We start from the raw sequence: 23,639 nt of genomic DNA, 5'->3' as shown, positions 1-23,639 counted from the left end.
TGAACCAATTGTGTGAAGTTCCATTATCCAGAACCTTTAATAAGCTAATGTGTATGTGAATCTTTAGGAAAGAACTAGAGGATTCAATGTCTCCCACTTGTATAATAGCAAATCCTGGACTTCAGGAAACAGTGGGCTAAAAAGATGTATGACTATCATTCATTTTAGTCCTAGTTTATTTGCTATTTTCCTTGGAGTGTGGGCTTCTCTCTGATAATCATTTTGCCTATTCTCCCATTTTAAACTTTTCAGCTCTCCTTAAGACGGCAGCAAATAGGTGAAAGATTGAATGAATGGGCAGTCTTCAGTGAAAAGAACAAAGAACTCTGTGAGTGGTTGACTCAAATGGAAAGCAAGGTTTCTCAGAATGGAGACATTCTCATTGAAGAAATGATAGAGAAGCTCAAGAAGGTATGGAATACATGGCTAATTAGGTTTTCATTCTTCATAAGGCTTATGTATACTTTTCACAGATACAGAAGGTGGCTTTACTCACAATTACTTTCCTATCAAAGAAGTAGTATATTTTAAACATTTTATCTTTTTAATATAAAATAAACTTGCAGCTGGGCGCGGTGGCTCATGCCTGTAATCCCAGCACTTTGGGAGGCTGAGGTGGGCAGATCATGAGGTCAGGAGATCGAGACCATCCTGGCCAACATGGTGAAACCCTGTCTCTACTAAAAGTACAAAACATTAGCCGGGCGTGGTGGTGCATGCCTGTAGTCCCAGCTACTCTAGAGGCTGAGGCAGGGGAATCACTTGAACCCAGAAGGCGGAGATTGCAGTGAGCCGAGATCGTGCCACCACACTCCAGCCTGGTGACAGAGCGAGACTCTGTCTCACAAAAAAAAAAAAAAAAAAAAAAAAAAGATATCCAGCATAAAATAAACTTGCATAAAAAGGCCTGCTTTGCATATAAAATATATAGAATACTTGCAATTTGTGATGAAATAGAGCATCTACTATTCAGTTCAGTATTTGGGGGTCTTAACTACCTATTCAGTAGGAACCCTTTATATGTATTATTTTTCTTTCCTTTTTTTGTATATATTTTTTTGTTTTAAAAAGGTAAAATCACTAGAGAGAAACTGAAAGAAAACATTCTTAAGATAAATTGAGTTGACATTTTCTCTCTAAAATATGGTTTATAGACCATAGATAGGAATTAAGAGTTTCCTGATAATTTTGGCTTCATATTGTTTTAAAGGTATGTGTATCTTATCAAATTATTTTACATGTTCATTTGGATCCAAAACATTTCTGATGTCTATATAAAGCTGATCAAATTTACTAGCATTTTAAATTTTTGATGATTTCGGCTGGGTGCGGTGGCTCACGCCTGTAATCCCAGCACTTTGGGAAGCGAGACAGGCAGATCACCAAAGGCCAGGAGTTCGAGACCAGCTTGGCCAACACAGTGAAACCCCATCTCTACTAAAAATACAAAATATTAGCCAGGCATGGTGGCACATGCCTGTAGTCCTGGCTACTCAGGAGGCCGAGGCAAGAGAATCGCTTGAACCCAGGAGGTGGAGGTTGCAGTGAGCTGAGATTGTGCCACTGCACTCCAGCCTGGGTGACAGAGTGACACTCTATCTCAAAAAAAAAAAAAAAAGAATTTGCTGATTTCAGTGTTGTTTCCACTGTGCTTGTGAACAATCAGTGATTTTAATGTTATTTTAATTTGTGCTTCTCATTAGTACATATCACCATCTAATGTACAATGTATTTTTGTATTTACTTATTCATTGTCCAAATGGAGACCCCACTGATCTGTCAGCCAGCTTTCCAGGAGCATGGGCTTTGTCTAATTTTGTTCATTGCTATATCCCCTGCACCTGAAGCAGTGCCTAACTTCTCATAAGCACTCAGCCAGTATTTACTGCATCAACAAATTGTAACTTCATGTATTCCAAAAAGAAATATAAATGGTTATTAAGAAAAATTATTTCTATCCATATGCACACATAGAAAAGTAAAATATCCAAAGCCATCATGTACTATTAATGATGTTACAAATCTAATGGATTTGCCATTAGATAAGCCTTTATGTATCTACTTTGCTTATACATGGATAAATCCAAATGGATAAGCATTTGTTTACTTGATATTGTAAAACTTAAAACTCTTGGCTGAGATGATACAGATTTCATTTTAGCATCTGCTCATGGTTGCCCTTTGCTAAGTTGCTGGGTGTCAGAGAATGCTATCAGTGCATGATTAATGCAGTATAGGTAGTAGAGTACAATTTGCTATAGAATAAACTTTGATTGTTTGTCTCTATTCTCATTGCTTTTTTTACTAAATTTAGGATGTATATTGTGAGAATGTGGGGAAAAAACCATCTCTTGAACAATCTTTAACCATAACTTAAAATGTAGAAAAATTTCAGCTTTTTGTATAGATAATTTTATTACATTGTTTGGCACAGTGTTAGGAATATTATTTAAAATGTTAACTATACTACCTTGTATATTAATAACTCATGGGTTTTTTTAAAGGGCTTATGAGTTTTCCTCTTTGTGGCGTCTCTTTTGTAAAGGAAAATAACATCAAGGTTTGGTAATTTTGGCAACATAGAAAAAGGCAGTTGTCAACTGGAAAGTGCTAGTAAGATGAAGGAAAAAGAAAAAAGAAAAAGGCAATTCATAAAAAAAACTGAAGCCAAGATATTAGTGTGTGTTGGTATTAACACTCAAAAACAGTTTGATTTTAAAGACAATCCAAGAGGATTATTTTACTATAAATACTTTTTAAGTCTTAAAGTAATTCCCTTGAAAGAAACACTTCTCAATAAAATCATCTCAAATGTTTGCTGAAATATTATGATGTTAATCAATGCATTCAACGTGTCAGTCTTTGAATCCCATTGTGTTGAAATAACATAAAAAGGAGGGTGGGCGGGGCTGCAGGCATGAGGACAGCAGTCAGCCCTGGAATGGAATAAAATTTTGTTGGTCCCTACCATTCCTTTGGGGCCCTTTGGCTTAGGGAAATGACTTGGGAGGATAGCTGTGTTACCATCCTGTCACTGTGGCAAGAGAGTAAGAGGGTCATTGGGGATAGCAGTGGCGGTGGGGGGGAGGGGACTGTCCTTTCATTGACACTTAAATCACACCATTTCATGCTTATCTCTTGCAAATAGTCCATATGGAGTCTGTCCTCTTTAACTCAATCTAAGAGGAGCTAGCACAGAAAGTGAGTAAATCAAGAAGGTTTGAGGCCTGTCGATTCTCTGTAATTAATAGTTATTATTATTGAAAGTTAATTTATCATTGATTTATTTACTGCAAAATCTTGACATTGTATAGACGATTATCTCTTTAAAATGAAGGAACTCTTAAAATATTCCACACGAATAACATAATTGGCACACACATTCACATTTACATATATGCATATATATCAATTGCACATGTGTGTATGTGTGTGCATTTTATAAGTCTCTCAGCAACTATTTGTATGAGAATTTATTCTAAGTATAACATCAGGTTAGTGATGAGAGAAATAAGGTATAATTTCCCAATATTAAAATCTTTTAAGTTTTATCTTTTGTATCTATCTTTTATTGTTTTTTAATATGTATTTCAAGTAAATAGGAAGCAGCACTCTATTTATTTCGAGAACATCTATATAAAAATTTAATCCCAACTCTGCATACATACCAAAAATAATAGGCACTACTAATACTTGTGCACATGGGCTGATGTCCACATGGTATTCCTATGCTCAAACTATTTCCAAGCAGTAGAAAACAGTAATCATCATGTTTCTAGTAGAGCCGGGCTGGATGTGTTAAGAATATGCTTTCTGACCTCTGTGATTGCTATTTATTATGCAGGATTATCAAGAGGAAATTGCTATTGCTCAAGAGAACAAAATACAGCTCCAACAAATGGGAGAACGACTTGCTAAAGCCAGCCACGAAAGCAAAGCATCTGAGATTGAATACAAGCTGGGAAAGGTCAACGACCGGTGGCAGCATCTCCTGGACCTCATTGCAGCCAGGTAAAGAGGACCTGAGTCAATAGGGCACGTGTGGGCAGTATTTTAAAGCCTTTCAGTCTGCCTTTCATCAGCCAAAGATAATCCAGTAAATCAGTCTCTCTTCCTGGGTTATCTCACCATTTTCAAAACTGTTCATGCTCATCTCATAATTGGCACTTTTGTTACCTTGAAAATTCTCCTCTTACTTTATAAATCTTGTGTTGTTTGTATGTAGCTGCGAGAAAGAGAGAGAGAGTCATATCCAAACAAAACTAATTCCCAAGAGAAAATTCTTTATTTTAGGGCTTCATGGGTATTCAAACTCCTATCAGGAAGAAACTGCTGACCAGTGTTTGTGGAGAGTGTTTTTGTCTGCAGTAGCAAAAAAAAAAAAAGTTACTAAATCCCTGCCATATTTTTAGTTAGCAAGGTATAGAAATAAATCTGATTATTTCCACTCTGCTCAGTTGTAAAAATCAGCTGCTGCATTATAGTGATTTTGTGTTAAGCTTTAGTGCTAACTATGAGCGTTTGCCTCATACCTAAGAGGAATATTATATTCACTTTCTGTTGCAGAAGGGTAGAGTTGGGAGAGATGAAAATCAAAAAGAAAAATATATGAGGGTATTTACTAGCAATATAAAAGTCTAATATGAATGATGCACTATGTTATAAAAATGTTCTATGCTATTAATATAAAAAGGAGATGTCTTATTTTAGGTGAATTTGGCTTCATGTTGGAACTTAGACACCCTGAGGTCAGGAAACTTTCTCCATTGTATTTACTACATATCACAAGCACTAAGAACAGTGACTAAATATGGACTCAATGAATACTTCAATGCATAAATGAATATTTGAATATTTGAGTAAATGTTCTTCATGGCAATTAGGAGAGTTGGAATGTTACAAATGGTGCCATTTGGGGTCCATCCCACAATACACTTTTAAAATCTGGGTTTCTTTCCTTAGCCATGCTGCATAAAAGTGGACGTGAAACAATGTCCATTGCATACCATGTGCTCACCAAAACCGCATGTGGGCACCAGAATTCTGTATGCTGATTTTGAAAAGATTGCATATATTTCTTTTCTATAAGAGAGTTATCAAAAAGTATCTAACTCAAGAAAGTGAGATTATCTTTTAGTGACAATGAAACAAAATGGAATAAATGTATATCAACTTTTTATTTATTTATATTTGAGATGGAGTCTTGCTGTGTTGCCCAGGCTGGAGTGCAGTGGCACAATCTCAGCTCTGCAACCTCTGCCTCCCAGGTTCAAGCAATTCTCCTGCCTCAGCCTCCCAATCGCTGGGACTACAGGCGTACACTACCACACCTGGCTAATTTTTGTATTTTTAGTAGAGATGGGGTTTCACCCTGTTGGCCAGGCTAGTCTCAAACTCCTGACCTCAGGTGAGCCACCTGCCTTGGCCTCCCGAAGTGCTGGGATTACAGGTGTGAGCCACCGTGCCTGGCCTCAGCTTTTTCAATGTTTAACCATAGCACTGATATAGCTAACATTTATTGAACACTTTGCTGGTTCCAATGACCATGCTACAGGTTTCATATGCATCTTTTTGTATATTGTTCATAATGTCCTTTGAGGTGGCCTTATAATTATGCCCATTTTACAGATGCAGGGGCTAAGGTTGAGGCTTGTCCATCATCACGCACATGTTGTGTGGCACAGCCTGTGCTCAGACTCCAAAGCCCATGTCCTGGAGCGCTGTGCCCTCCTGCCTCTCAAATTTGTGACTTCCTTTTCCCTGTTAGAGAGAAGACAGTTAAATGGAAGATGAATTCTGTTTTTGATCTCGGCAATCTAATTTCTCAGTTCTTTGTAAAGTACTTACAATGTGACAGTGACTGTGAGAGTCAAGACAAAATGACAGAACCGAAGGAGAACTTCTCCTTTGAGAAGTTAGGATGGGAATGGAGTAAAACAATGAGATAAGTAGGAGCTCTGGAAAAGGCACTATAAAGAGATGGAAATAACATTTCAGCTTAAATTGGTCTTGGAGTTTCGACAAATGTATATTTTAAAATCCCAATGCTGTGTTCAGTCCCACTTCTCCCTCACTAAAATGATAAAAAAATCTTGTTTCAGAAGGAGGAATTGAAGTCCTTCAAGCTATAAATATCCTTCTTAGGGAAACCGCCTGTTTGGTAAACATCCCCCGGGGAGTTTTTTGGTCAAATTTGACTCATAGATTGATTGACATTTCCACATAATCCATTAAACTAGTTAATATTATTTTCCTACTTTTAGTGGCTCAATGATGTGGAGAGTAAGGATGCACTATGTCAAAGATATTTTAAATCAGATTTAATGTAATCTAGTCATAAGCAGCTTAACTTAGTGTATGCCCAGCTATGAGCCAATATTACAGCAAATGAGTTTGCTGCTGTCTCCTTGAATTCACATTTATTTATAACATATTTTGTCTGGCTGTTCAGTGGAGAATTTTCTAGATATTAATTGTTTACTTTGCCAAAAGACATATTAATAAACTTGAATCAATTACATGTTTATAAGGTACACATGCTTCTCACTATTGTCACTTATATAATACTAATTTTTGTTTCCTCTTACATAAAGCCTCAGAATACCCAGATAAAATTCCACGGGAGATTTTTGTATATATGTTGCCTGTTTCTAATTGCCTCCTTCCAAATTAGACTAGATTAGGCACTGATCATTGAGCCATCCTGGAGTTTAACTCCATGTTAGAGTCACAGTCACCCTTGCAGCTTCTCCTGAAAGACACCCGGCCGTCACATCTGCATTCCATTTCCTTGTTTATTGGTGCTTTGTTAGTACACAGATTGGATGCATGTCTCCCACACCCATCCTCAACTGTGAACTGCCAGCTGAAGTATTAGGTTTCTATGATTCAGTCTATTCACCACTCTTCACTCTTCCAGCGCTGATGGACTAAAGCAAAATATAACCCGGTGTATGCCTTTCGACATTTCTCTGCTGTGTTGGTGCTCTTGTGGGAATGGAGAGGTTATTTTTGAAGTTAATAATATTTTTAGGTGAACATCTCAGCTAATAGAAACATGAACTGTGTCTTTAATATCAATCACAGAAGCAAAAAAAAAAAAAGAAAAGAAAAAGATTTACTGATAACAAACCTATTACATACATAAAAATAGAATGCATAATTTAGAGTCAATTTGACATCACCATCAGATTAGCTCAGATTACTCTGAGTACAAAATAGATGTGCTTTGCATTGAGTTTTTAAATTGTATTGTCAAGCATTGTCATTTTTTTAGGGCAACAAAAGTTGTTCAGTTACTTTTAGGACTCAGTGGATAATATTCTAGTATCCTTTCCATACTTTCTAGATCTACTCTGTATAATACAGCAGTCACTAGCTACAGATGGCTATTTAAATTACAGAATATTTATGAAATGGAATAAAATTAAATTACTCCTTAATTTTAATTATGGTCTGTTGCACTGGCCGCATTTTAAGTGGTCAACAACCCCATGAGGCTAGTGGCTACCTTATTGGGCCCTGTACAATGCAGAACATTTTTATCATCTCAGAAAGTTCTGTTGTTCAGCAGTGGCCTAGATAATTAAAAGTACCTCTGAGACCTTGGCGTTTATTAAAAATCAACGTAAGAAACTGTCATTGGTGACATATCACTCTAATTTCTGTAAAACTGCCGTTAAGAATACTGGCTCTCATTTTGTCAATGAATCCCGTGCAGAAAATCCACATAGCAATTTCTCTAGAGCTCAGGACTAAAAGGAAATCTGTCTTTTAGTATTAATTCTTTAATGCTTCTTATCACAGACAATGAATTAAGTAACATTTCTCATCTTAGCATCTAGGAAGGTCAAATTCAACTTGTTCACTCTGTTGTGATAATTTGGGGGCAGGGAAGTGTGTAACTGGACCTTCTAATAGAGAAAATTCTTTTTCTCTCTGCTAAACCTAAATCCCCATCACCAAGGCAAAAGCATACTTTAGTTATTTGGCTCTTATCTTTTTGTTTTTTTCAATAGCAGCTTTTTGGGGGATATAATTCACATGCCATATAACTCATCTATCTAAAGCGTGTAATTCAGTGATTTTAGTATATTTATAAAGCTATGCATCTATTACTCCAATCAATTTTAAAACACTTTCATTAGTCCCAAATAAAAACAGTTACCCATTAGCCATCACTCTTTTCGTCCCTCCTCTTCCTTCCCCACTTCTCCCAGCCCTAGGAACCACTAATCTACTTTCTGTTTCTACATGTTTACCTGTTCTGAATAGTTCATATACATAGGTCATATAATATGTGGCCTTTTGTGACTGGTTGTTTTTAATCTCTATATTTATTATAATTGCCTCAATGTTTTGTAGAAATAGAGTAAAAACAAATAATTTTTTTAAATGATTGAATGCCTACTATATATGAAGTACTATGCTTCTTGCTATAGGGCAGAGGTTGGCAAATGTTTTCTGTAGAGGACCAGATAGTAAATATTTTTAGTTTTGTGGGCCAAATAGTCTCTGTTGCTATTAGCGTGTTATTATAGAGTGAAAGCAGCCATAAAAAAATCTGTAAATAGAAAACCATGGCAGTGCTCCAACAAAATTTTGTTTTACCAAAACAGGTGGCCTGCTCTAGAGATATAAAGATGAGGAAGAAAATGGTCCCTAACCAAATAAGTGTCATAATGCAAGTACACAAGCATTCCTCACCGGAGGGCCTCTTCCTTTCTATTCTCTCTTCCTGGGCATTCTCCTGCCTGCCCCTGGCCTGGCCAGCTCCTGATTGGTTCTTCCTGTTTTTCCTTCTCTCCAGATTAGGTCAGATTCTTCCTATGGGCTCAGTAGGTTTCTCCTTCATACTATTTCCCTGAACTATGTGAAATCTTGTGTGATCAGTCATTTTAAGCTTCTTTTCTCTACTAAAATGTAAGTGTATCTAACTTTGATCACCATAGTAGTCCCAGCCCCTGACCTTGTTTTTTGCACATAGCAGTCACTCCAGTATTTGCTGATTTTCTCAAATCTAAGTCATAGGGTGGAAAGTGTATGCACACAAATGAAAGCATATACAAAGCAAAGCATTGGCTTCGGGTTTCAGCTGCCTGAGTCGTAGCGTGATTCTGCTTCCCCAACTTGCTTATCTTCTCAGCACCTCGGTTACCACATGTATAAAATGAGAATCACAATAGTAGCTAGCTCAGAAGAATGATTAGTGGTTTACCACTGTATTAGTCCATTTTCATGCTGCTGGTAAAGACAACTCGAGACTGGGTGATTTATAAAGAAAAAGGGGTTTAATGGACTGACAGTTCCACATGGCTGGGGAGGCTTCACAATCATGGTGGAAGGCAAAAGGCACATCTTCCTTGGTGGCAGACAAGAGAATGAAAGCCAGGCAAAAGGGGAAACCCCTTATAAAATCATCAGATTTCATGAGATTTATTCACTACCACAAGAACAGTCTGGGGGAACCACCCCCATGATTCAATTATCTCCCACTGGGTCCCTTCCACAGTGCATGGGAATTATGGCAGCTACAATTCAAGATGAGATTTGGGTAGTGACACAGCTAAACCATATCAACCGCTAAGCATAGAATATGTTCAATAGAGGTCAGCTCTCATCCCAGAGAGTTCAAAGGCTGTAGAGGTAAAACACATATGCAGTGCAAGCAAGGCTTTGTGAAGTTCCTAGCAGCTGCCCTCAGGAGGACTTTCAGTTTAAAGGGTGTTCTACCCACATTGGAGGTCAAAGGAAATGAAATTCTTGGAATTCATGGCTGGTATTACCTATGGGTGTTTGAGTCAGAAGGTGCCTGGTAAGGATCAGGAATGCATTGATGCGATGAGCACAGAAACAGCACAGAACTAATCAAGAGGCCTGAGTTTAGTCCACCTGGTTCCTGCTATGTGGCCCAGGTCTCACTGAATAACTTCTCTGAGCCTCAAGTTGCTCATTTTCAAAGTGTTAATGAAACTAACTGTCACATCTTCAATGAGAAAAAGCAAGGGAAAGTACCGTGTATACTATAAAACACTATCTATGCCAGTCTCCTTCTTTTAGAAACCTGCAGAGTATTCCACAGTATAAATATACCACACCTTATCTAGGATTTTCTGTATCAATGAACATTGCCATTTTTGCTATTTCAATAATTGTATCTTTAGAGCTTTGCCTTGTCTCATATTTAGTTCATTGGAATAAATATATTATGCTAACAATAATAAGCATGAAAAAAATTTCAAATTTTTTAACTCCATGAGGAAAACTAAATAAGGTAAAAGAAATTAAACTAAGGAAATTATGACAATAAAATGTTTTGAAGATTTCAGGTTTTTATTTTTATTTTTTTGTGTTTTTTTTTTATTATACTTCAGGTTTTAGGGTACATGTGCACAATGTGCAGGTTTGTTACATGTGTATCCATGTGCTGTGTTGGTTTGCTGCACCCATTAACTTGTCATTTAGCATTAGGTATATCTCCTAATGCTGTCCCTCCCCCCTCCCCCCACCCCACAACAGTCCCTGGAGTGTGATGTTCCCCTTCCTGTGTCCATGAGTTCTCACTGTTCAATTCCCACCTATGAGTGAGAACATGCGGTGTTTGGTTTTTTTGTCCTTGCGATAGTTTACTGAGAATGATGTTTTCCAGTTTCATCCATGTCCCTACAAAGGACATGAACTCATCATTTTTTCATAATCAAGAAAAAAACAAAGTTGCCTATAGTGATGGATTCCTAACCAATATATTTCTTTAATCAAAGTTTAAAATATTTTCATTTCTGATTACTAAAAGTATGTTAATATAAGAAGAATGATTGTTTTATAAAAGAATTCACAGTACAATGTCTTTAAGTACTGTGTTTTCTAGAATTGATTTCTTATATAAAATGCAGTTTTCTTTAATTTTTTTTTTTTTTTTTTTGAGATGGGGTTTGCACTGTCACCCAGGCTGTAGTGCACTGGTGCAGTAATGGCTCACTGCAGCCTCAGCCTCCTGGGCTCAAGCAGTCTTCCTTCCACTTCAGTACCTGGGACTACAGATGTATGCCACTGTGCCTGGATAACCTGTTGATTTTTTTTTTTTTTTTTTTTTGAGACTAGGTGTCACTTTGTCACTGAGGCTGGCAGGTATATTTCCTTTTTTTTTTTTTTTTTGAGATGGAGTCTCGCTCTGTCATCCAGGCTGGAGTGCAGAGGCACGATCTGGGCTCACTGCAAGCTCCGCCTCCCAGGTTCATGCCGTTCTCCTGCCTCAGCCTCCCGAGTAGGTGGGAGTACAGGTGCCCGCCACTACGCCTGGCTAATTTTTTGTATTTTTAGTAGAGATGGGGTTTCACCGTGTTAGCCAGGATGGTCTTGATCTCCTGACCTCGTGATCCACCCGCCTCAGCCTCCCAAAGTGCTGGGATTACAGGCGTGAGCCACCAATGTATTTCTTTTATAAAGAAAATGTGTTTCCTGTAGTGTTCTGTTTTAAAAGCAATTAATTCACATGACCAGAACCAAATGCTTTGTTTTATTTTAGTTACAAATCATCATGTAGTCCTTTTTGGAGAGAACTTAGCAAATTTTCATTATTTATTTAATATTTATTATTTATTTGTGTGTAGTTTTTAATCCCCAAAAGGATGTAAAGCATCCAGCATTAGTCATATTTTATTAAATTATAGGAATTAATAATTTGGGGACTTATTTTCTTTAAAAGTATAAATTATTAAATTATCATATGCTTAGTGCAGAAAGTTTGGAAACTCTTGAAATTCACAAAAGAAAAAGAGTTACCTGAAGTCCCCCCAAGCAAATGCATAGTTATTTTTTTAATTGTCTTAAAATGAAGATGTTATTTTTGTCATCTTACATCATTATTTTTAAAGGACAAAAGTTTTGCATATGTAAGGGAGAATAATATTTCTTCATTATTTTTCCTGCCCAAATAGTCTACTGAAAGATAAAGAGCATGTACTTTCCCACCTTCCCAAACAACTCCTAAAACTCTTGCATACACTCCCAAAAAAGAAGGAAGTTACTCCTTTTGCTACTACCATTTGCTGTGCTTGTGGACATTTTGTTTGTTTGCAATGGGATGATTTGTTTTCTTTAAATAGCCTTCCCAGCATAACAAACTACCCGCAAGACAAGTTGACTGTCCTTACAGAACAGCAGAGTGTCTGCAGCCAACGTTGTTTTTGCTGTCCTTTCTTTAGACCTGTAGCTTCCTCCTCCTTACAGATTACACTGAGCTTTTTCCCCTTCTTACACTCGTGGCCTACATTCCAGGAGATCAAGCCTGGCACATGTTAATGAATGTAGGTTTTATTTAGAAACATGACCACTTGTCACTGCCCAGTGTCATGTTATCGGGCAGAGACTACCAACATTTGTCTACAGTGAGCATTTTCATACTTCTGTACACAGACAAGGGGAAACTTTCATCCCCACACAGGATATAGCCTTTTGCTCTGCAGAGTCTAACTTTTTCAAGTGGAAGCTTCATGGTGGTGGCAGAGGACCTGAGTGCCCTGAGGATGGCAGAGGACGGCTGTGTGGACACAGATCTCCCCGATTGTAACTGCGATGTCACAAGGCAGGCATCTTCTTGAGTTTCTTCCATTGTACATAGCTTTCATGTTACGTGGGGTTTGTAGGATAGATGCTGGAAGCCTTAATCCAGAACTGTTTTTGCCAACGTTACATGAAGAGGATTGGTGTTGGGAGATAGCTGGCCATGTGGACTCCCAAGAGTTATTCTTTGGTTTGTTTCCTAGTACCTCTACTGGGCATGCAGAGCTGGATGAAAAGGTTAATGGACTTTATTATGACTTGGTATTCCAGTTGTCTCTGGACCGTATGTGTCATACAAGGAATATGGCTAGAGTAGAGAGGCTGAGACACAGGAGAGCGATCCAGAAAAAGACTCAGTTAGTCCATCATCTGCTGTTTAAAGGATGGGCTTCTGATAAAACTGAAATTTAGCCTTAGCTGGTTCACAGCTTTGTACTTGAAAGCTTTCCTTTCATTAAATAAAAATATTTCAGGGCTCTAGAAAATGTTGTGTGTTTGAGAAAGTTGCTTTTGTTTGTGCTTGTAAGTTTTAGTCCCTAATATAAAGCTTATAAAATATATGTGCAAAGTATACAAATTAATGTCTAAAATAGTAATTTAGTGCATTATGCAAATGTTTAGTTCATGATTTTTTTTAGTTAGAATAAAAATATGACAGGAATTTTTAAAAAATGTTTTTCTTTACTGTATCATCCCTCAGATAAATTTCTACAAATGAATAGCATTTACCCAATGGTAATTTTTGTTCTATTATATTTAGAATTTGGACTTTTTGTTTCATTTTGGGTTATGGATATACTAAATTACTTTGAAGGGAAGTTGTGAAATATAGATACTATATATAGATATATAAGTATATATGTGTAAGTACATATATACATATATATGTGTGTTTGTATATACATGTTTCGGTGTTAAGAAGCTGGACATTTGGATTTCATAGTAGAATCCTTTTCAAGAAAGGTCAAGTGCCTGTGATACACACTGGACTGTGAAAGAACCATAAGCTGCAGGGACTTACAGATTTATCAAGCTGCTAAACTTACCCAGACATGTGACGTCTGCAAGTATCTAATTTGAATGATAATCCTGGATGCTTACCAAAAGGAATGTTGCTCGGACTCCTCACGATGATAGATAAATAAAAATACTGTGACACTTTACCCAAAGATTATCTTTAAAGAAATAATGGAAAGAAACATGGGACATTTCTCCTAAAAAAGAGTGATTCCCTGTCCTGCAAATAAATGTCAAGTTTAATAAGCCAAGGCTTATTAATCCTACTACCCATGCCCTACAGGCTCACCTCTGCTCCCCCAGCACACATGCACACTGCATTTTGCTATTTGTAGTAAAAACACAATTTTTTAAAAAGTGAAAAAGAACTGCTTAAATGTTCACCCGCATTGACTTTACTAAATTTACACATTTGTTTGAAAGAGGAACTTGTCCCTAATGGACTATATGAACACACATTTCCATGTCATGATGCCCTTGACATACTGCATACTAACCGCTCTGACTTGGAACTCATTCAATATTACAAAAGCTATCCTGTAATTTATTTTTCTAATGTAGATGGTCCTATGGAACGGTGTTTACTTGCATCCTTTTGTGCTTTGGATCTTTTGATCATATTTGTAAGTGAGTTTTGAACCAAGAAAATGAATGAATTTTAGTACTTGACAAATAGAGCATTGGCAAATGTTGAACCTAGAAGTAAAACTTAATACACACTTAATATCAAATAAAAATTTTAAAATGAAAACATGTTAATTAAATAAACACAATTCGCTTAGAATATTCATTATTAATGTTTAGCAACCATTTAAACAGTACCCAATTTAGTGCAAAGCACTGAGTTTAGCATGGCCGGGGTAGGGAAATAGCCAAATATGGAAATTCACATTTCCAGCTTTCCAAGGAACTTACCATGTAGGAGACCAATTAATGCATAAATAATACCAGGGAACTAAAATAAGGAAGGCAGAAAACAAGCACTCCAACCTCTAGTAAAACCCTAATGACATTACCATCCCCAAGCCTAGTAAGTGTTCAGATCCTACAAAATCTGAAGTCATGTAGGAGAGGCTGCTGAGAAGACATTCCTACAGAGGTAAAGGCAGGACGGACCTCTCTGTGCTATGTGCCATTCTTCAGGCCTCTTCCAGGGGGTTTATTGATGGTAAACTCTTCTTTCAGTCTGGGGCACTATGGCCAGAGCCATGTAAAATTCTGTGTCCATGCTGTGGTCGGTCAAATGCACTCCACGAGCTTTGTACCCAGTAGCCATAATAAAGCTGTCATTCACTGACTGATGCCCAGATGAATTTTGTCTTAGCCATGAGAGAAATGTGAGTGAGCTGTATGTAAAAGTTCTTGGAAATAGTGTTCAAGGCCAATGCCTTGAAGTGTCTGGGGGACAGGGTACAATTTGTATTTATACAGCTAATTGGGGAAATCTTATCTCGAGTGGAATTTTAAGTCATAATAAACATTGCAATATTTTCATTTTCTACCAATAGAATATATTGTGAAATATGAACATAATTTTTCAAATACACATTTTTTAAAACAATAAAAGGTAATGCTTCTAAGAGGGTTTTTACAAACTGAAAATGTTATTTAAATAGAAGTATTATTAATTACAATTATTAAAATATAGATATTATTAACAGCTGACCGTAGTGAAAATCCTTTAAGAGCATTTATATGACAGTGCTTTGAGGAAAAATGACAGAAAGGAAAAGCGATTATGTTGTCAAATGACTACATTTTCACTTGAGAGAGACACATTGATTTATTGAAACTGGAACAGAAGTGATGATATCAATTTTAAACAACTAAAAATAAATCAAAATGTTCAAAATACTTTGATTATGAGACAGTTTCTTCAGAACAGTGTGTCTTGATCAGAGAAACGTATCAGAACCATCTGGGGGTAGTGGCTGGTAGTTGGCACCTGTAGTTTGAAAGCACCCTCCACTGACGGTGTGACAATCCCAGCTTAAGAATCACTTCTTTAAATGCCTGGAAGTAATGCAGGGGTGGGGGAGGGGGGTGCGAATATCTGATGACTCTAAGTGTGTAAGTTGTCAATCTTTGAGAACATTCTATTGCAGATCCCTGCCTTTAAATGTATCACAAACCTAGAGTCTTACAAGTCATGTTGCTCTTGACATATTTTCAAGAAGATAGATACCTCTTCAGTTGAGCCAAGATGACACCCTAGCAGCTTGAAGTATTTTGCTCATCTGCTGTTTACCTCTGTTATGAGCAGTGCCAGTTAGGTGGCCATATTTCCTGAACCAAAAGGCGAGACTCATAGTCTAACGGTAGCAGCAATTTTTAAATAAGGGCACTAATAGATCATTGATCATATGCTTATTATCACCATGACCTTTCTCTTTAGAGCAATCTGTGTACACTCAGCCATGTCAGGCTCTTAACAGGGACTCAATAATTGATTTTTGCTCTAAGTAGGTAGTAATGGAGTTGAGAAATACTACCTGTGTTCTTCCTTAACTTCTGATCACACCCTACTCACACTGGGAAAACTGTGTTCAAAACTAACTTATCTATCTCTGCTCCTGTGCCCTGGACCCCTGCCTCCTCTGCATCCTTGCTCCATTGTCTGTATTCATCTCTAATTTCTATCCTCCTTTTTCTTCTGTCTTTGGCTTCTTCCACATGAGTTTCTAACTCTCTGCCTAAAAAGATTGTTAAAGCCCAGTGTTCTCCTCTGCATGTGAGGGAAACATGAGTGGGCCTCTCACTGAAGCGGGACATTCCCCCTTCTCTGCCCACAGGGTGAAGAAGCTGAAGGAGACCCTGGTAGCCGTGCAGCAGCTTGATAAGAACATGAGCAGCCTGAGGACCTGGCTCGCTCACATTGAATCAGAGCTGGCCAAGCCAATAGTCTACGATTCCTGTAACTCGGAAGAAATACAGAGAAAGCTTAATGAGCAGCAGGTAAGACTTAAAATGGAAATGGAATTACTAAGCCATGGAATATCCGTCCTCCTGGCCAGGATGATGGGGTGGGCATGAGATGGTGCCTGGGGTTGGAAGGTCAGGAGGGAGCTAGGCAGGACTGGTGAGGAAGGGGGCTTTGCCTAGGCAGGCGATTGAGGCCAACAGATTCCATGTCACTGCAGAGTTCAGCCTTACAAAGATGCTTGTGCCATTGTACAGTTAGTGTCATCCATCCACCAAGAAGCCTTCTAAGATGGTAGGCAAGGTGGAGTTGCAATTACGTATCTAAAACAGTGCTAACAGATTGGTTTATTTATTTGAGAGTCACTAGCCCTAGCCCACTACCATACACTTAGAAAGGAGTGAAAGGAGCCCCCTCCCTGCCCCCCGACTTTTTTTTCCTGTGTATAGTGTTTGGGGAAAGATTACAAGGCATACTTAGAATTTTTCAAGTTGAAAAAATTTTGTTTTGCAAAAAGGATTGCATGACCTGCAGATCGCACACAGTAATTCCACCTTCATGTGTGTAGCAAAGACAGAATATCTCACTGGCGGCGTACAACCCAACAAAGCAAAAAGGGATGGCCCTAGAAAATGTATACAGAAGAAATTTTCACCTCCCATTCCCTCCCCCATGTATTCTTTCTTTCTTTCTTTTTTTTTTTTTTTTGAGACAGAGTCTCGCTCTGTTGCCCAGGCTGAAGTATAGTAGTTCGATCTCAGTTCACTGCAACCTCCACTTCCCAGGTTCAAGCGATTCTCCTGCCTCAGCCTCCCAAGTAGCTGAGATTACAGGCATGCACCACCATGCCTGGCTAATTTTTGTATTGTTAACAGAGACGGGGTTTCACCATGTTGGCCAAGCTGGTCTCAAACTCCTGACCTCAAGTGATCTGCCCACCCTCGGCCTCCCAAAGTGCTGGGATTACAGGCGTGAGCCACTGTGCTGGGCCCCCTCATTTATCCTTACTAAGTATATCAGACTCCAGTTGCCAATAGCAAACATTGTAAATCCCCCACTAGAGGTATTGTTACTCCATGCATTTAGGTTGCTTTGAATATTCTATCCACACTCTGGTTCTCTCCATTACATTTAGGCCATTGCGGCAAAGTTGCTTAATTTTAAAATGCTATAAAATGTAAATACCTCCTATTTTTTAAATCTTATAGTTTATGTACTTAACTTCATTTTATAGACTACTTAAGCCAATGAAATAGGTGTTAAAATACAGTTTTGGGTGTTGAGGGTTTAATATTAAAATTATCATTAAAATTTTTTTCTTTCTAATGAATTCATAATAATTGTACATATGTGTGGGGTACAACGTGTTGCTTCAATGCATATTTGCATATCGTAATAATCAAACAAACCGAGGTAATTTGATTACCATATCCATCACTTTAAACATTTATCATTTCTTTGTAGTGACAATACTCAAAATCTTCTCTTCTAGCTATCTTGAAATATACACTATATTCCATTGCTTTAAAAAAATTATTAGCAAGACATTTTTCAATTTTTATGAAATTAAAGTTTTCTGATGGTGGTAATGTTTGAGATTCTGATGACTGAATTGTAGGGATCCTGGCTGGCAGCCGGCTTCCCAGATTCTTCCAGAGAACATGGTAATGATGTGTACAGTGATGAGTTGAAATGCAAATGGCCGGTATCATAATTTCACAAGTGTATGAAAATCAACAAAATATCTAGTTAAATATGGCAAATTGCTCATATATATTTATAGCCCCACCTACTACTGAAACCCCAATAAAATGATAGCAGAGAGGGAAAAAGGTTAAAGCCACAATGGCAAAGAGAACAGGAGAGAAAATGGTAGAGATGACAGACATCCAACATAATTTTGCAAGATAGAAAGTGGATAGATCAGTGATGGTGTTAACAGAATGGAGGGTGGAGAAAGTTGATTCATGCCACAGAGTTCCAAGAAGGCTCAGAAAGTGGAGATCAGTTGAAGCTGAAAGTTGAGTTGCCTGTTGAGCTGTAAAATGGAAGATTACTTGAAAATCTGAATAAGATGTGCTGAGACTGGCAGATTCCTCCTAAGCCCAGCCAGCCAGGGAACTCTGCTTCCTTTACTCAAGCAGAAGACCAGATGATTACTCTCTGGAGAAGGCAAACCAGAGGGACTCTGGGTTTGGGGATCAGGACACCATGGAGACTAGAGTCACTATGTTAAAAATGGGGAGATGATGTGAATGGCTCAGTACCAAATGGTAGGGCTCCCGCCCCGCTTCCCCAGCTTGGCCCCCACTGTGTCAGTACCCAGGCTTACACCCTAGCCAGGAGATTGGAGCATCCTTTCTGGAGAACTGATCAGATAAGAGAAAAGTACCTTCAATTAGTGATACTTAAGGTAACCCAGCAAAAGGCCAGACGCCTGCCGAACTCTCCACGGGGAAGCCTCCCAATTGACATACTTTAGGTGCATACACAGCTTCTATAGCTGACTCATTCTTGAATATGTGTGGGTAGGCAAGAATCCTCACCACTTAAGAAAGCTTCTGCCATTAAGAAAAGACCAAAATAAATAGAGGGAAATAAAGGAACAATCAGAGGAACATTGTAGAGAGAGGAAGAAAATGTAAAGAAAACAAACAAACTCACAGAAATGAGAGGTTTTGCATTCATAAAATGATAGGATGCCATTTTTCTTTAAAAAAAGCTTTCAGAATGGAGACTATCTTCTACAAAGTAAAATAAAAAGATAAATATATGAAAAATAGGAGAGAAATATAGACATAAACATAATAAAATTAACAATAATGCAAGAGTTTCAAAATCCAATTCAGTTTCTTTGTAAAAGTCCTCCCCTAAAAATAATAAAGAAAATGAACAGAAGAAAATTACCATAGTAGTAATGTAATATATATATTGATTATTAAATAATATATGTTTATTATTAAATAAATAATGTAGTAATGTAAAAATATATTTTATATATTCATTATTAAATATATATTTATATTTTTTATTACATTACTACTATGTTAATTTTCTCCTCTCCATTTTCTTTATTCTTTTTTGGGGGGACTTTTATAAAATAAATGAATTGGATTTTAAAACTCTCATATTATTACTAATTTTATTATGTTTATGTCTACATTTCTCTCCTATTTTTCATATATTTATCTTTTTGTTTACTTTGTGGAAGATTACACATATATGTGTACACACATGACACATATGTGTGTGTGTGTATATATATATATTCATATATATATCTAAAATGAAAAACATGCATTTGCAGATTATAAGGGCCATATAAATGCCAGGAAAATGTAAAACAAAGCAAAGCCACACTGTAAAATTGCAGAACACAAGGGATAAGGAGATCCTAAAGGTTTCCAGGATGAAATAAAATCTGGCTTCTCCAAAACGGTACTGGAAGCTAGAAGACAATGGCTCTGCCTTCAGAAAGCTGAGAAAAATTTTTTATAATTTAGAATTGTATACCCTGCCACTTAATATCTAAAAATTTTACCTCCTATGTACCCGTTTTCAGGAAGCTAATGAAAGGTATACTACATACATGAAGGTGAGAGGAAAATACACTTCATGCTTGCTACACATGCTACATACTGCTTTGCTATATATGCTGCATATGCTACATGCACTAAAGCAAGAGGGGAAATGCTATTCAACTCAGGAGAAAGAAAAAGGGAATTCCCCGAGTGAAGGTGCAGGGAAGTCCCTGATGACGGCTGTACTGCAGCCAAGCCAGCACCTGTCCAGATGGGAGCAGGGGCTCTGGGTGCTCTAGGAGGGATGTTTCCAGGAGAAGCCAGGAGGGGCTAGATTATCTGATGGGCTTAACCACTCTGGAAGGAGTTTTATTAGTTCTGTAAGAGAGATAATAGAAGTAAGCATAATAAATTTGAGAGAGAGAGAGGATTGTAAAATCCAGGAAAATGAGTTATAAGGAGACCGAGACCATCCTGGCCAACATGGTGAAACCCCGTCTCTACTAAAAATACAAAAATTAGCTGGGCATGGTGGTGCATGCCTGTAATCCCAGCTACTTGGGAGGCTGAGGCAAGAGAATTGCCTGAACCAGGAAGTCAGAGGTTGCAGTGAGCTGAGATCGCACCACTGCACTCCAGCCTAGTGACAGGTCTAAAAAAAAAAAAAAAGAAAAGAAAAAAGAAACATAACCATAGTATATTTTGTTCCTCAAATGTGAAAAATATTAAATAACCATAACCATGAGAACAGTGATTATTACCCTAGCTCTAAGTTGTACTATAACAGTCATTAGAGTTCAGTCAGCCATGTAGAAGTTTATTTCATCTCTACTATAGAAGAATTCATAAAGTAATTACTAAAATGGACAAATCAAGCAGTAGCTATGTTAGTTAGAAATAGAGAAGTTATATATTACTGAGAAATATAGAAATAGGTTGAATGTGGTGGCTTACCCCTGTAATCCTAATACTTCGAGAGGCCAAGGCAGAAGGATCACTTGAGGCCAGGAATTCGAGGCTGCAGTGAGCCATAATCACACCCCTGCACTCCAGCCTGGGTGACACAGCAAGACCCTGTCTCAAAAAATGAAAAAGAGTAGAAGTAATACCAGAAGAAAGAGCTGCAAGAGATGGAAATGGTTGTTGCTGAACAGGTGGACTCCGGGGTGGAAAGCATGCTGCTTTCTTCAGAAACTGCTAGTAGTTTTTAACTTTTTACTACATTAAATATGCACATATAGCTTTTTAATTAAATTTTAAATTAAAACTTTAAAAAATCCTGTACACCAGTGGTTAAAAGTAAACTTTCTGGGTTCAGATCTTGGCCTCACTACATTCCCATATGATCCGAGACAAAGCCATAACTATTTGAACCCTTAGAGCCCTGATTTATAGAATGCCAATCATCAGAGTCTACACCACACAGTGTAATTGTACAAATTACTAAGAAGAAGCACTGAGCACAGTGCCTACCTAACACAAAGTCAGGGCTTGATAAGTTTTATTTTAACCATGTCATAGTTACCACAGTTTCCCTTGTGGAAAATTTTTAAGAATGATTCTGTCTCTACTAAAAATACAAAAATTAGCTGGGCGTGGTGGTGCATGCCTGTAATCCCAGCTACTTGGGAGGCTGAGGCAGGAGAATTGCTTAAACCTGGGAGGCGGCGGTTGCAGTGAGCCGAGATTGCGCCACTGCACTCCACTCTGCAGACAGAGCGAGACTCCGTCTCAAAAAAAAAAAAAAAAAAAAAGTTAAAGCTGAGCCTAAAACTTTGTCTTAGGGCACTTATGTATGATTATAAATCCCCTCAAATCTTAGGGTTGGTATTTCATATATTGATTTTAACAAAAACTTTTGAGTATTTAGAGAAAATGAAATAAAAATGCTAACCTTCTTAAAAGTGGTTTATGTCCAGGGGTCTAACACTTCTTCCAAATGTATATCCTTGCACAAAATGTAGTTTAAGACCTCAAATGTACTTGGTAATCTCATTTACAGAATTATTTGTCTTTATATTTATCTTTAAGCAAATACTAAGTTTAATTTTTATATTACTTTATTTTATATTTTTTAGAACAGCAATTCCTGTGACATATTCTTTCACGTAAGTGAAGGAGGTTATGTTAGAGATTTGAAAGGACTGTTTATAAAAATATAAATATTTTAGTAAAATTTATCGTCTAGTGTCTAGTTTATAAAATCTCCAAAATTAATTAAAGGCACTGTTATGACATTTGACAATAGCTAGTGTTTTCGTAGATGTTGGAACATGGTGTCAAGGAAAAAAATAAGAGGAAGAGCAACACAAGAATATAAATCCCAGGTATCTGCGTAAATTGAGGCATTTTTAGAGCAAGAGAAAAGCTAAGCAAATTCAAGAACTTCCTGATGAAAGAAAAGGAAAACACATTATGGACATTGATGAATATAGTAAACAAAAAATGATACTGGTAGAGCTCACTTTTAATAATGGAATACTTACTTGGAGTAAATGGAGTTAAAAGTTCAATAGAGAAAACAACGTACAATTTGGGTTTACATTTTATACAGTTAAAATGAAGATTTCACATTGTGGGACTCCAGGGAAATCCAATGCTTTGTTTTTATCATAAAACATTTTACTTCTGTCCTACATTAAAAGTTGCTCTACGCCAGGCGCAGTGGGCTCACACCTGTAATTCCAGCACTTTGGGAGGCTGAGGCAGGCGGATCACAAGGTCAGGAGTTCCAGACCAGCCTGGCCAACATGGGGAAACCCTGTCTCTACTAAAAATAGAAAAATTAGCCAGGCATGGTGGTGGGCACCTGTAATCCCAGCTACTCAGGAGGCTGAGGCAGGAGAATCAGGAGGAGAATCAGGCAGGAGGTTGCAGTGAGCTGAAATCATGCCACTGCACTCCAGCCTGGGCGACAGAGTGAGACTCCATCTAAAAAAAAAAAAAAAAAGAAGAAGTTGTTCTGTGAGGAAACTGCTGATGTCATGCATGATATAGAACCTAGGTCCCTTAAATAGTATTTCTACATATTTTTGGGGCACATATGATATTTTGTTACATGCATAGACTGTGTAATTATCAAGTCAGGGTATGTGGGGTGTCCATCACCTCTAGTATTTATTATTTCTATGTGTTGGGAATGTTTCAATTTCTCTCTTCTAGCTATTTTGAAATATGCAGTACCTTGTTGTTAACTATAGTCATTCTACTCTATTGAACATTAAAACTTATTCCCTGTAACTGTATGTTTGTATCTATTGACACCTTGCTTCATCGCCCCCAAACACTCTTCCCAGCCTCTGCTATCTGGTGTTCTACTCTCTACCTCCATGAGATCAACTTTTTTAGCTCCCACATACAAGTGAGAACGTGTGATATTTGTGTTTTTGTACCTGGCTTATTTCACTTAACATGATGACCTCCAGTTCCATCCATGTTGCTGCAAACAACGTAATTTCATTTTTTATGACCGAATAATATTCCATTGTATATATATATGCCACTTTTTCTTTATTTGTTCATCCATTGATAACCATGTTACCTTTTAATGATGGCGAAATTAACTGTTTAAAAAAGAATGCAAATCAGCTGAGCGTGGTGGCTCACACCTGTAATCCCAG

At 37.5% G+C, this 23,639-nt stretch overlaps 1 protein-coding gene across 4 annotated transcripts in view; it reads left to right on the top strand.

Annotated features, from left to right (window-relative positions):
- Nucleotides 1–23,639, top strand: part of SYNE1 (spectrin repeat containing nuclear envelope protein 1) — a 526,037-nt gene that overhangs the window by 467,252 nt on the left and 35,146 nt on the right. For all 4 annotated transcript variants that reach the window (XM_030809854.1, XM_030809853.1, XM_030809856.1 and 1 more), the window contains 3 exons: nucleotides 253–411; nucleotides 3,845–4,011; nucleotides 16,371–16,533. In XM_030809854.1, the coding sequence (XP_030665714.1) occupies nucleotides 253–411; nucleotides 3,845–4,011; nucleotides 16,371–16,533 (489 nt within the window). The remainder of the gene's footprint in view (nucleotides 1–252; nucleotides 412–3,844; nucleotides 4,012–16,370; nucleotides 16,534–23,639) is intronic.

Source organism: Nomascus leucogenys, chromosome 3 (assembly GCF_006542625.1).
Source record: "Nomascus leucogenys isolate Asia chromosome 3, Asia_NLE_v1, whole genome shotgun sequence".
NCBI classification, from domain to species: Eukaryota; Metazoa; Chordata; class Mammalia; order Primates; family Hylobatidae; genus Nomascus; species Nomascus leucogenys.
This window is presented reverse-complemented; position numbering and strand designations above follow the sequence as displayed.